The 12,991-nt window shown below is 36.2% G+C and overlaps 1 protein-coding gene across 12 annotated transcripts in view; it reads left to right on the top strand.

The window, feature by feature from the left end:
- The window catches only part of tead1b (TEA domain family member 1b), a 51,938-nt gene that overhangs the window by 28,991 nt on the left and 9,956 nt on the right, over positions 1-12,991 (top strand). For 3 of the 12 annotated variants that reach the window (XM_023953467.2, XM_023953466.2, XM_078945228.1), the window contains 7 exons: positions 6,175-6,239; positions 8,385-8,447; positions 8,533-8,595; positions 11,072-11,083; positions 12,215-12,346; positions 12,623-12,669; positions 12,775-12,836. In XM_023953467.2, coding sequence (XP_023809235.1) covers positions 6,175-6,239; positions 8,385-8,447; positions 8,533-8,595; positions 11,072-11,083; positions 12,215-12,346; positions 12,623-12,669; positions 12,775-12,836 — 444 coding nt within the window. The remainder of the gene's footprint in view (positions 1-6,174; positions 6,240-8,384; positions 8,448-8,532; positions 8,596-11,071; positions 11,084-12,214; positions 12,347-12,622; positions 12,670-12,774; positions 12,837-12,991) is intronic. The other 9 variants (XM_004066996.5, XM_078945229.1, XM_023953470.2 and 6 more) reach the window with 4 other exon arrangements.

The raw sequence follows: 12,991 nt of genomic DNA, 5'->3' as shown, positions 1-12,991 counted from the left end.
GAACTTCAGGAAGTAGTTTTTCCTTAATTGTAAAAAAAGAACTTCCCAATTTCCAAAGCTGGGATCAAAAAAGTATCTTTATCTTTATCTTTAACCTTATCTTTATCTACAATACTTTAATTCTATGTCACACTGTAATCACATAAAAATTAAACTAAATAATATCGCTTAGTTTTTAGTGTAGGTTTTTGTTTTAATGTTCGTTGTGTCTACAAAATGACAGATTTGGAAAGAACACAACACCAAAGACACTTGAAGAGCACTTGTTGTGTAAATTATAGCATGGTTACAGGCCTCTAGAATAATGACCATACACAGTAAAATTCTCACAAGTTACGAACCAATAATGAGAGAGGATTACACATCCAACAACAATAAAAAAGTTTTATTTGAATGCGCCGTAAAAAATACTTCCTTGTTATTACATTTACAGAAGTAATTACCAACTCAAAAGCACACGGAGACGCACACAACGCAGTTAGAGGACGAACCTTCAAGCCTTCTATTTTCTGCCACATGCAATTTGATGGTTTCTGTTTGTTTGGGAGCACGAGTGTGTAGGAGGAGAGGGAGGGATTTCTATTGTGTTTGAGAGAATAGCAACATTGTGTGTCATCATTGTTTCATCATGCATGCACCATCTGGCCTTGAAGTCTCTCACAGACCAACACTTTCAGCACAAGAGCCCAATCACATGGAAGTTAAAGAGTATAGGGCCATACGAAGTAGACTTCATCTTCTGACTTGTACTTGACATTTCTGTGCCTGAGAGGCTTTAATAGACGGCAGCTCTGATTTTGTATTCTTGCCAAATGGTAGAAGGCACTTGTAAATGTTGCTTCTTGTTCCTCTGGAAACCTCCCCTGGTCATGTCCAGCTGGAGATTTCCTTGTTTTTTCATACATGTGCAGATAATAGAAATATAGTTTATCGTAACATTTTTCTTGAGATTCCTGCTGCTTTCAGAAAGCCATCCTGCCTGCAGATCTGAGTACAGTGGAGTCCCTACTTTGCAGAGGAAGTTTTGTGAAGCATCCTTAAAGTGAAGTCGATGCCATATCTGTTGTTTCAAAAACTGGTAGAGGTTCCATTGGGGTTTTCTTTCTCAAATTAAGCAAGTTGTGTGCGATTTTTGTGAAAAATAATGGGCAGAGAAACATAAGAACAGCACACGTGGTCATGCAGGAGGGATTCTGAAATGAAACACTTTGCTTTCAGGAAGAAACTGAATGTGTTTGAAAAAAAAAATCTTTTGTGCCATTGCAAAGACATGGGGGAGAGAATATTTGAGCACCAATAGGAACATTTGTGTTCTGACATACAAAAAAAATCAAACTATTTTTTTGGTCTTGAAGGAAAGTTGATGAGCAAAACCCACAAAGGTTGGTGATCTGCTGACAGTCTCTCGCCTCGGTGTGGTGCTGTGTTACATCAGATGAAACTACTTGTGTCTCCAAAAAACTTTTTTTTACAAATGAACACCTGACGGGATTCTTAGCAATAAACTGTAGCTGTCATTGGCCTAAATGTCTGGGTTAAAAACAATAAATGATTAAAATGAATTGATGTTCATTTTAAAAATGCAAAAACAAATTGAAAGATTCATTTTCCCCTAAATCAAAGTTTTAGATGTGTTATTGAAATGACTGCTTATGTGAGCTAGTTCCCATAACCAAACAAAATAGTATTTGGAAAAGAAAGCTCTTAGAAAAAATATCATGTTTAAAAAAAACAAACGACAAACATTAATTATTTAAGAAGTAGTTGTTTAAACTTCCATAAGGACATATACAAAATTTACTTCCAACAATGATTTATTATTAAAAAAAGTTACATATAAATATATAACTAAAATAAAATCTACCAAATAGTTTTTTATACGTTTTATACTCTAAGTACTTAGCCTGTTACTCATTTTGAAATGCCTATTTTTTATGCTGTTTTCATTTTGCATTAAGATAAATGTCTATAATGTATTAATATGTCTTTGGTTTCATTAAAATGTATTTTTGTTGCTTTACATATAGATATTTTGCACATTCTTTTTCTTTTTCTACTTACCAGTACTTAGAAATGAGATAGACTTCATAATTTAACATGTAACAGTCACTTGCTAATGTTTAGGTTACTAATAATTTCATTCTATTTGATGTAAAAATTTCCATGGCAACAACATCAGGTAATATTGCTTATGCACATCCTCCAGAACTAAACTCTCTCATTGTTCAATAGCCTGTGACTTGTTTTCTCAGTAACTCTTTGTTTAGTTGAAGTACTTCATTTGAAGATACAGTACACCTGACTGCTTCTTCACATTTGTTCAAGGGGACCACAGCACTTATCCAAAAAAGAAGGTCACTTCTGTGTCACTATGTTGCCAAAGCGGATTTAGAGAGAGCCTTCCATTTTGCTGCCTGATTAATAAGGTTTATAGAAATATGGCAACCACTACAAAACACAAAGATGATAGAAGTAACACTAAAAAGAAGTCAAACTAAAATGATTGTAAGGGGTAAAATTAGGTAGTTCACAATTCACAATAAAGAAATACTTTAAAGATGTATTCAAGGGTAAAAAGAAGTTAAAGATTTAAAAAAAATAAGATTTTATGTGTAAAAGAAGCAAGAAAGGGGCAAATAAAATAGTTATAAAAAAAACGAAAAACATTTTTGCAAACAGTTTAAATAATACCAGGCATGTAGAATATTATACTCAACTTATTATCTTAAATAGATTTGTTTTATTGTTGACTTAAGTATTCTCTCTTTTTATTTTCCACTTTTTTCCATCTTCTTTTTTAATAATTTGGCAGATGAATGACAGTTAAATCCCAAATTAAAGCCAAATTTAATATTAAAACCTGTTGTCATAATGAATGGTTGAGATAAACATTTGTTGGCAAAAAAAACTTCTGTCAGGTACAATTTTTAATCCATGACATAATTTGAATGCTGTCCTTTTGTAGGAGATAGATTATAGTTAAAAGGGCTGAGCTGTCAGTGGATCACTAGCACGTGTTAAATGTGATCAGATGGTTGGGGAAATGCCAGAAAGACCTAGAAGGCCCGGAAAACTAGTGAGGATTTGCCTTGAACATCTGGCATTGGAACCTGTCAAACAGATTCTTGACTGCCTCCCCTGGAAGAGTTTCAACAATTTCTAGAGGGAGGTTGGGGACATTGAGTCTGAGTGGGCTATGTTTGTCACGGCACCTGACTGGAGCTGTGGTTGGAAGATGTTTGGTGTCTGCTGTGGTGACAATCCTCAAACCTGTAGCAGACGCCACAGGTTAGAGGCCCCATGAGGTCTAGATGGTTTGGACATTCAGTAGTACTGTGGAAGCAGCAGACAGGTACAGGAGGGGCTAGTGTACTGTGGCCTTGGCTGTTACTGAGCATAACACGTAGGTTTGGGAGGAATTTGGCAACTACAAAAAATGTTCTTCTCCTTTACTGATTAAGTTCATGACTTTCACGAACAGAATTTCTCAGCGTGGCCAAATGGTGAAAGCCAATAAAACCGATAAAGAAAAATGTTCAAATATAAAAGAACTTTGCTAAGCAAATAATAAATCATAGTATGAGAAGTTCATACTAATTTGAAATCTGAAAAAAGTAATGCCCAATTCAGTCTTTATACATTGTTAGAGCTTAAGCTAAAACATTTGTTTGGGTATGACACAATAAGTTAATTATTCCAAATAGCCAATATTCTCTATATGAAACATTATTCTCTATATTTCATGTTACAAATTTTAAATTAGAAAACTTCTGTGATAACTTTGTTCTCTTAATTATAATGCGTGTTGTAATATTACAGAGAAGAGGCACACAAGCCATCCTAAAGGATTTTTAGCTCTGTAAAAAAATGAATTATTCAACAGTAGGCAAGCTTTCAGCTGGTCATTTGTGTGCTTTGATCTAGGAATCAAGAGTTTGCATGAATGCCTGTATTGTTGTGTTTCCACAGTGTGTGAATTATTTAAATGGGTGCTGGTTCCTGCTTCATCTGATGAACTTTTTACGCCGGGATGATCAGACAGGAACTGCAAATCATTCTGGGAGTGGGATATACTGTAGTGTGAAAGTCACAGGATTTTGCTTGTCTGGACAGACTTGGCCAAAATGTGCTGAGGTTTGCACCAAATATATTTTCAAATATTGTTAAATATTCTTTGCAGGTGTTGATTTTTAGTTGAGCCTATTATTTAGTAGTTTTAGAATATCCCAATATAGGAAAATGTTCTTGGCTTTTCTGTAATACTAGTTTTTTCCAAGTGCTTTTGTGTGTTTGCTGTACCTAAATTTACCTAATTTTTTAAATGTTGCTTTAGTATTAAAGAAAGAAGATACAATTGCAAACATGTTTTAGTAATAATCATAATTTTGGAGAAAAATGTTGCACTAAAAGCAGATTTGGTCTTTTTTTTTTGTAAAGGTTCATCTAACTTCTTGCTTACTTTCACCTTCAACCCTCAATTTAAAGTTTCTTTATTTTATGTTTTGGATAGCATTCCATTGTTATAATAAAAAGGTATACAGGGTACACAAGCACTGCTACAGAAGTTAGAATGGATGTGAGTCACAAATAATGTTTGGAGGCCTTATTAATCCAGAAAATCTATCAAAGCCATGCTTTGATTTTATTGTCTGCATGGTTTCAATACAGTTTGTAGCTATTTTTATGTATTTTGTCAACTTAGGAATTTTGAGACTTTGAAGATAAAAATGAAATAACTTGTTCTTTAGCTTTACAGCTGCTCAGTTTTTTTTTCAGTTAAAAAGCAAATTTTCATGCATGAAAAATGATTCTTTTGTCCTTCCTGTACCAGTCTCAAACAATTTCATGGCTTTTTCTGCCTGGTAAATCCTGCTATTGTATTGTGAAAGAGCGGAAAAAAAACAATAACCCAAAGATGAAGCAACCTGTTCATCATATATCTAAAGCGGTTGCCATTTGAAATGTAGTAATCACCAGTTTTTCTGGTGGGTTTTCGTCCCTTTTGACAGAGTTAGAGCCAAAAAATCAATTTTGTTATGTCCAGGCAGTGCAAAATCTGTAGTATTTTTTTCTGTTACTGTTGTTAAAGGGCCTATATCATGCTATTCTTAATCCTCTTGGCACACAAAAGAACACATATTTTATTGAATATTTGTTTTTTGTTCCTGAGATCTTTTCCAACCGGAAGTAAGACGAGTCAGTCTGTGATGCTCCGCCTTTCGCTCCTTGTGGGTGCCACCCATTTCATGACGTCAACCTAGAGTCGGCCTCGGCAGCACGTCTGCGTCTCGCCCGTGAAAACAGACAACATCCAAACTTCTTCATAGATAGATGTGTATATTGTGCACATAAAAGGAAATAGTTTTTGTCGAACAATGCTAGCACCGTGGAGAGAGAGAGTGTGTGTTAGCCTGGAAGGCAGTGCTGGCAGTGCAGACTCTTCCTGGAAGAGGCGGTTCCCCATTTTACGATGTCACAGTGTGGGAACCCGCTCGTTTTCATGGGTTCAGAGGGGCCGGAGCTCAGAGAGCAGGTTTTTGGAGGAATGCTCAGAAATGCGTGAATGGATCAAAACATCTGTTTAGGGTTTCTTTTTGTAAGGAATGAACATTGCAATACACTTAAAGGTTCAAAAAATTGATTTTGCATGGTATAGGCCCTTTAAGGTTTAATTCAATTCAATTCAATTCAATTTTATTTATATAGCCTAAAATCACAACAACAGTCGTCTCAATGGGCTTCATACCGGTAATTGAGAATATAAAGTAAGAAAGTAAAGAATAAAAATAAACATATAATTATATGGATCATGAATACATAGAATTCAATAGGAAAATTCTAAATTGAACTAACTAAACAGACTAAACTAAACTTGGCATCCCTGCCCTTAGACCTCCTTCGCTGTAAGGACAAACTTCTAAAAAAATGGATTCTGGAAAAAAAGAAGAAGCCTTAAGGGTGTCCACATGAAGGAGGGATCATCTCCCAGGACAGACAGGCGATGTACCAGAACTCAAAGAGAAGAATTAACTTATCTAACTCTACAACTAGATGTTTAAAATGTCCAGCAGATGGGCTTCATCCATCTTATGTCAAATGTCTTTTATTTATTTATTTGTTTATTTATTTTTTATGAACTGACAGATGTTTTGTCATATTTTCTTGTTCCTGCAGGTCGAAATGAACTGATAGCCAGATACATCAAGCTCCGTACCGGAAAGACGAGGACCCGGAAGCAGGTTAGATAAAACAAAATATGTCTTTGTCAGTACAATTTGTGACTTAAAAAAACGATTGAAATCAAGATAAAATCCAATATCAAATGAAAGCATTAGTCTAACTTAAACTGGACTAGAAGATGTAACTTCAGGTAAAACACACTAAATAACTTACTGTCAGTAGAGCTAACACAGCCTTGAAGACAGGAGCAATAACAACAAGAATGTACATAATATTTAAAAAAAATCCAAATAAATCTGTACCTGTTGGTTCATTAGCAGCACTTTCTGAACTTTTATTAAAACGAGAAATTCCCTGTGAAATTCAGTGATTTGAACGACAGTGATAAACAATCCGGTATGTAGTGAAATTCGATCAGTAAATGAATTGATTAGTCTGGACAGCAAAGGCTGTATTGTTTTTCCTGTGGGACTCTTAAACACAAGATCAGACTCAGAGGCTTGTTTGCCTGCAGCTATTCTCAAGAACCATACCTGATTCTCTTTTAGCTTTAGTTAATATTATTCACTTTTATTTAAAAAAAGAAAGAGAATCTCAATTTCTGCTCTAATTATGAGTGTCTTTGTGTCCATAAACTGAACTCTGACTCTTCCTGCAACATGATGCTATTTAGTGACAGAACTAACATGTTTAATTAAAGGAATCAATGTACTTCTATATGAGACACTAAGTAAAACGAATTAATCTTAAAGTCTAAACAATGTGCTTGTAAGGCCAATGTTTAGAGGTTAATACAGAGATCCATCTCCATGAAACATAAAAGACACCAGCACTGCAGGATGGCTGTGTGAGTGCCAGGTGCACCCAAGCTCCCGTTGGTACACATTCCTGGTAGTTTTCAGTGGCAAATGTTAATATCTGTCATCAGTGTTGACAACCTACTTTATTTAAATTGACATTTAAAGTTAAACTGTTGCTGTTAACTACTGTACCTTATTAGCAGTAATGTGAAATATAAAATTGATATGATTAATTTGAGGTTTTTGATTAAAAAAAACAATGTAATATTGATCATTCATATCTGAATTCCCTTTTCAATGTGAAGTGTATAAATGAAGGTTTAATCTGGAGCTACATCAGTCGGATATGGACTGATACACCATCACACTGTATTCTTCTACATATGGCAGTAATAATTTACTGAGGGTCAATATTGTGGATGTTTGGTGTGATTTCTCAGAGTTGCTCCAGTGATCTCGGAAAATGCATTTTAAACAGACAACCCTGTAAAAGTTTGGATGCTGTCTGTTTGATCGGGAATATCAAAAGTACCACTGATGTTTATGTAGATTAGGCTATTTTTTCTTAACGTTTGATCAGAGGCCACTTTAACTCTATTGCTACTGTCCTGCAAGGAGTACTGCAACAGTTGAGTTCTATGCCTCCTAGAGTTAGATTTGCTACCAAATGATCATCATATTTTTCGGGTTAAAACCCATCTGGGCATATTTTTGAACAGTGACTATTGTGTCTTCAGTTTGACGGGTTTTTGCTTTTAATGCATTATTGCAAATGCTGGTGGGATGAACGGACAGGTAAGGGCAGAAACAAAAGATGGAGTACAAACACTTAAAATGAAACACTGTGAGGAAGTGTGGGGTGGTGAGCCACAGCACAGCAGTATGTAGCCAGCTGCCACTGTTCTGGAGATTATGTAGGAAAATCTAAGGGGTTCACTGTTTTGCTTTCAGTCATTTGTGTGTTCTATCCTTCGGATCACTCACCTGAAAATGTGTTTGCACTAACAGTAGCAGAGGAGACTTTAAATCTACAGTAAACATCACTCAGACCTCCACTTGCCCTTGTGCTAGCACACCCTACGAGATACTTTTGAACTAAGAGACGCAGAAAAACTTGGCTGGTAAAAATGCCCGGCTCCCATAAGGATACTAGACCAGCCTATTTCAATTCAGCACAGAGAAGATCACATCTGTTAGCTCTTAATGTCTGCTAAAAGGGCCTGCATCCTCCTTAATCAGCTCACTTAAGTGACAACAACACACTGAATAATACTTTATTGGATATAGGCTGGGTGTGTGGTCACTTGTTCCCCCTTATGTATCTTTTGAAGCATAGTTAAGTGTGTACTTTTTTTTTTTTGGTTTTCCTGCTTTTTATTTTCCCTTTTCTCTTTTTGAATGGAGGTGTCTAGTCACATACAGGTCTTAGCAAGAAAGAAAGTTCGAGAAATCCAAGCTGCCATTAAGGTACGTCTGGCCCAGTTGCAGGGGGCTTTTCATCGCCATGGTTACAGGCTCTTCCTTTGTTTTCCTCCTCTCCCCTACCCTGCAGGTGTCTAGTCACATTCAGGTTCTTGCCAGAAGAAAATCTCGTGAGTTTCATTCCAAGCTAAAGGTATGCGCTTTTCTGCTTTTGGGCTTCTTGGTTGCTATGCATCATAACTTCCTGTTTGCTGTGGTGACAGACTGAATCCCCAGTGCTCCATTTCTTCCTAACCCCCTTCCTTTAACCTTAGCAGGATTTCTGATCTCCCCTTCGCCTATCCATTTTTGCTCTTTCAGATGTTCTTGCAGCAAGATTTTCTTTCTTTTTTTTTTTTTTTTTTGGAATATTGCTGTGACAACAACAGCATGCTTTGTCAGGAACAACATAAAATCTCACAGAAGTCTGACCAGTACTAAATATTAAAAGCAGCACTCACCATGATAAAGTTGGCATCTAGGCAAAAAAAAAAAAAGATAACTTGTTTCTTTGTTGATTAAAAATTTGTGTTGGTTTAAATTGATTGTGTTAGTATTTGTTTACTGGTCAGGCTCTGATTTTTTTATGTTCCACCTGTTGTCCATTTTAATATTCCTGCTCGCATGTTGCAAAGCATGCTGGCGTTGGCTGTGGGTGAGTGGCTGAGAGCTGATGCTCTGTGGAAACTGTCTGTTTACATCTCTTTCTCAGTAGAAGGGTCATAGCTGGGGAAACGCAGTCAAAACAGCTGATAGAAAAAACTCATCATACTTTCTATTACCTTAAACTTGGAATGGTTTTCCTAATGCTTAACTGATTGAAACAGTTTTATTTCCTAAACTAAATGATACATATTCAAGCTTACACCAATCAATTAAAATAAGATTTGTTGCCTTTAACCAATGAAAACACATTTTAGGATTAAACCACAGTAGCATAAACACACTTTAATTATTTTAAATAGTAGCTTGCATAGCTTTGACAATTAGTGCTCCAATCACTTCAAACTGCACTCAGAAAAACAATAAAGAACATGTAATTCACGAAATACTAAAGATTCATAAAATGAAATAAATCCATGTATTTAAAACAAGTGAGCCATTTAACAAGTGGAACAGTACTGGTTTATTGCTAAGAAAACAAATATTGATGGCCAGTTCAGCACAGAAAGTGTTGGAGACTGCATCACTAACTTTTTAAACTCTTTATCTTGAAAAATAAATCACAAAATTGGAGAAAAATATGTATGATGTGCTTTAGTCAATATCGCACATTTGTGCTTTTGCACAGTTTAGAAATATGTAAAAAAATGCAATCTAGCAAGATAAAAGAGTTTTTTTTTAACATTTCATCCTTTAACAGCTTGAGTTGGTCATATTTATTACTGATGAAATAATTTCTTTATTTCCGTACCATAAAAGTCATCTACACTTAAAGGTTCTGCATTAACACCTGCTAGGAAAAACATGACTTTTTGATTACTGTGCCTTCCAGTAGATGGCACCCTATTCTGCAGCACATATTAACTATACAGTACTATGAAAAGGCCGTCACTGTTGACTGCGCTTAACAAAATGGAAGATTACACCTCTGCTGTGAGAACGTAACCCAACTTTTCCGGGCTGTCAAAGACTCTGAGGCACATTTTCAGAGCGGAGAATGGCTGTGAAACTGGCTGTTTCTGAAATGCCCTTTTTGCTTCCTTGAACCTTTTTTCCCCCCCAAACTGTTGATAACTCTGGTTTTCCACAATGCCATTACTGTCAGTCCCTTTCATTCCCTCTGGTTTAGATGTCCTCATTTTACAATGTTCTTTAGCAGCTCTTTCAGAAAGACAGAAATCTGTTAACATTGTGAAGGGAAGCTTTTTCACTGTGATAGATTAAAAATGGAGAGCAGCATTGTGAAAGAAGTCATCCTAAATAAAACTGATATGTATTTTAAGGTATTTATGTATCAAAGGGCACTCCACCTATGTGCCATCTATACTTTTTTTTTTGTTGAGGTGGAGGGTGGTCACACATTTTCACTTTTTCCTTTTCCCATTTTTCTAAGCAAATTAATGCCCTCATCATTAGTGTATTATGTGTGCATGTGTGTGCACTAAGAGATTGAGTCAGATAAGCAGCTATCAACATGAATGCCTGGTCTTTCAGGGACACAGGCGGCTGTCTGAGGAAAAACAGACAGCTTTTGTATGAATCCCTGTCTTTTCTCATTTAAAGCAAATTAGGGTTCTGTGCAAAAAAAAAGAAGAGAAATACATGTATGCCCCTCATTTTATGCAGCATCTAAACCTGCTGTTTTTGCTCTTTTTTGTTGCCTTTTAGTGAAATTACAGTCATTACATTACTCCTCTGTTGTTTTGGCTTGAGCTGTGACTACTGATGACATTTTGCAGAAAGCCGGATTTTTATTAACCGGTTGATTTGTATTTATTTAATAGTAGTTTTACTGTCATTTTGTAATCAGTGTGATCAAATATGATTTTGAAAAGAAGAACCTTGTTTAATTTGGATTTAAACAGTTGAAACCACTGAAAGCTGTCCATGCTTTAATCAAGCTTACTTGATATTTCTGGATCAGTAAAACTGTGAATTTACAATACATTTTCTTTGTTTACACTTAGGTTACAAGTATGGTAAGTATTCCTTTTGTTTGTGAAACATTTTTCCTTAAATTAGAGCTTACTTGGTTTCTGCTTTGAACTGAACTGTGGTAGCTGCTGCCATGTTTTCTGCATTAAGTGTGGTTTGTCTTTGCACTGCTGTAGCTTGACTCCGCTCCTCCAGCGTTCACTGGCAGCATTCTTGCCTTTATGGTGGCAGCATGCTTCTGCCGCCTTTGACTTTGCATGTATTTGCAGGTGTGCATGTGTATTTTTCACTTTAAATATCATCCCAGTATTTTTTTTAAAGCGAGATTTCAGGTATCCCCTTTGATTCAATTTATTTGTATATAAATATGAACTTAAGCTGTCAATCAATAGTTAACTCAGGATTAATTACAAATTATTTGCATATTTTTTTACGTTTTATTATTAGAATTGTAATTTTTTTTTTCTTCAATTTTATGTATTTAAAGAACATTTTGTCATATAATAAAACAACTTTATTTTTACACTGTTAAAAAAATTTCATAAAAAAAACACGGGAGGTTATTTTGGTGCCGAAAGCTGAACGAACTTGCAAGTTCCACACTTAAAGTTTAAAACATAGATTTTGTGACGTTGTCTTTAGCTATTGTTGACATTAATGCTAAATACGCCATAAATACGCTCTTCTGCCGTTGTTTCTTAATGCATGATTGTCACTGTTACAAACAGGGGAAATATGTCAAAAATGCGATGAAACTACCAACCCTAATATCTATATATAGAGACAGAAAACTAGCTTCAAAAAGTGGAATTTAGTTGAAAAATTCTCTTGTTTTTTACAATGAGGCATCCAGCCTTGAAAGATGCTTCTGAATGCCACTTTAACAAGAATTTTGTTGACATTTTGTCGGCATGTTAACTTTCAATCCTCCACATACTAGTGCGCAGTACGTTGGCATTCGGAAATCATTGTTTTCACATACCTTTCACGTCCCCACTTCCCTTAGAATTACGTACACAATTCCTTTTAACCCGACTGCGGTTCACTGTTGGGGCAAAGGTCAGCGTTGTTTTCCCTGTGCTGTTTTGAATCCTGTTCTTTCTACCTCTATAACACCCCCCCACCCCCACCCCCCCAGTCTTTGAGTGCTAAGCCTTTTGTAACTGCTGTTAAAGGACCAAGCTGTGAAAGACAAAGCCCTCCAGAGCATGGCCTCCATGTCCTCGGCTCAGATCGTCTCTGCCACGGCGATTCACAATAAGCTGGGTCTGCCGGGCATCCCTCGTCCAGCCTTTCCTGGAGCAGGGGTAAGAGCCTCGAACGCATCCCGTTATTGACCCAGCCTGTCCAGCTTCACCCAGGGCAGCAGTTGGGCCAACGCGCCAACAACTGGGCCCAATCCCATTACACACCACAGCTTTGCACAACTGCTCCCATCTGATAAGCACATGATCAAAAGGAGTGTTAGTCAAGATAACTGCAACCTCTGAACACTAAGAGCCTTTTTGATCTTTTTGATAACAGCTGCTCCAAGATGGATTCTCTTTGTTGTTTGCTGAACATTTATAAATGTAATTTTCTAGTTATGGCAGGGTATGATATCAGCTGGTCAACCAGGATCCTCACAAGAGTAAGTGATACTTCAGGCTATTTCTCTTTTTTTTTGTGGAACCGCATTTTGTTTTCCCACAGAACTTTACTCTTGTAATTTGTTTCTTTCTTTTTGTTGTTCCAGCATTAAGCCTTTCACCCAGCAACCCTATCCCATCCAGCCAGCAGTCACAACAACCATTTCAAGTAAGGAATTATCTCATGGTGATTTTTTTTTATTACCACTAAGATGTGACTTTTAAATTTAACAGCTGCAAACTGCTTCGTCTTCATCCTCCTTTCCCTACATTTTTCTGTTAAGAATTGGTTGGCATTTCTTTCAGTAAAGATTTGGTGCTCAG

This window comes from Oryzias latipes, chromosome 3 (assembly GCF_053564925.1).
Source record: "Oryzias latipes strain Hd-rR chromosome 3, Olatipes_Hd-rR_3.1".
Taxonomy (NCBI): Eukaryota; Metazoa; Chordata; class Actinopteri; order Beloniformes; family Adrianichthyidae; genus Oryzias; species Oryzias latipes.
Note: the sequence above shows the minus strand (reverse complement) of the source record. Positions and strands in the feature narration are given on the sequence as shown.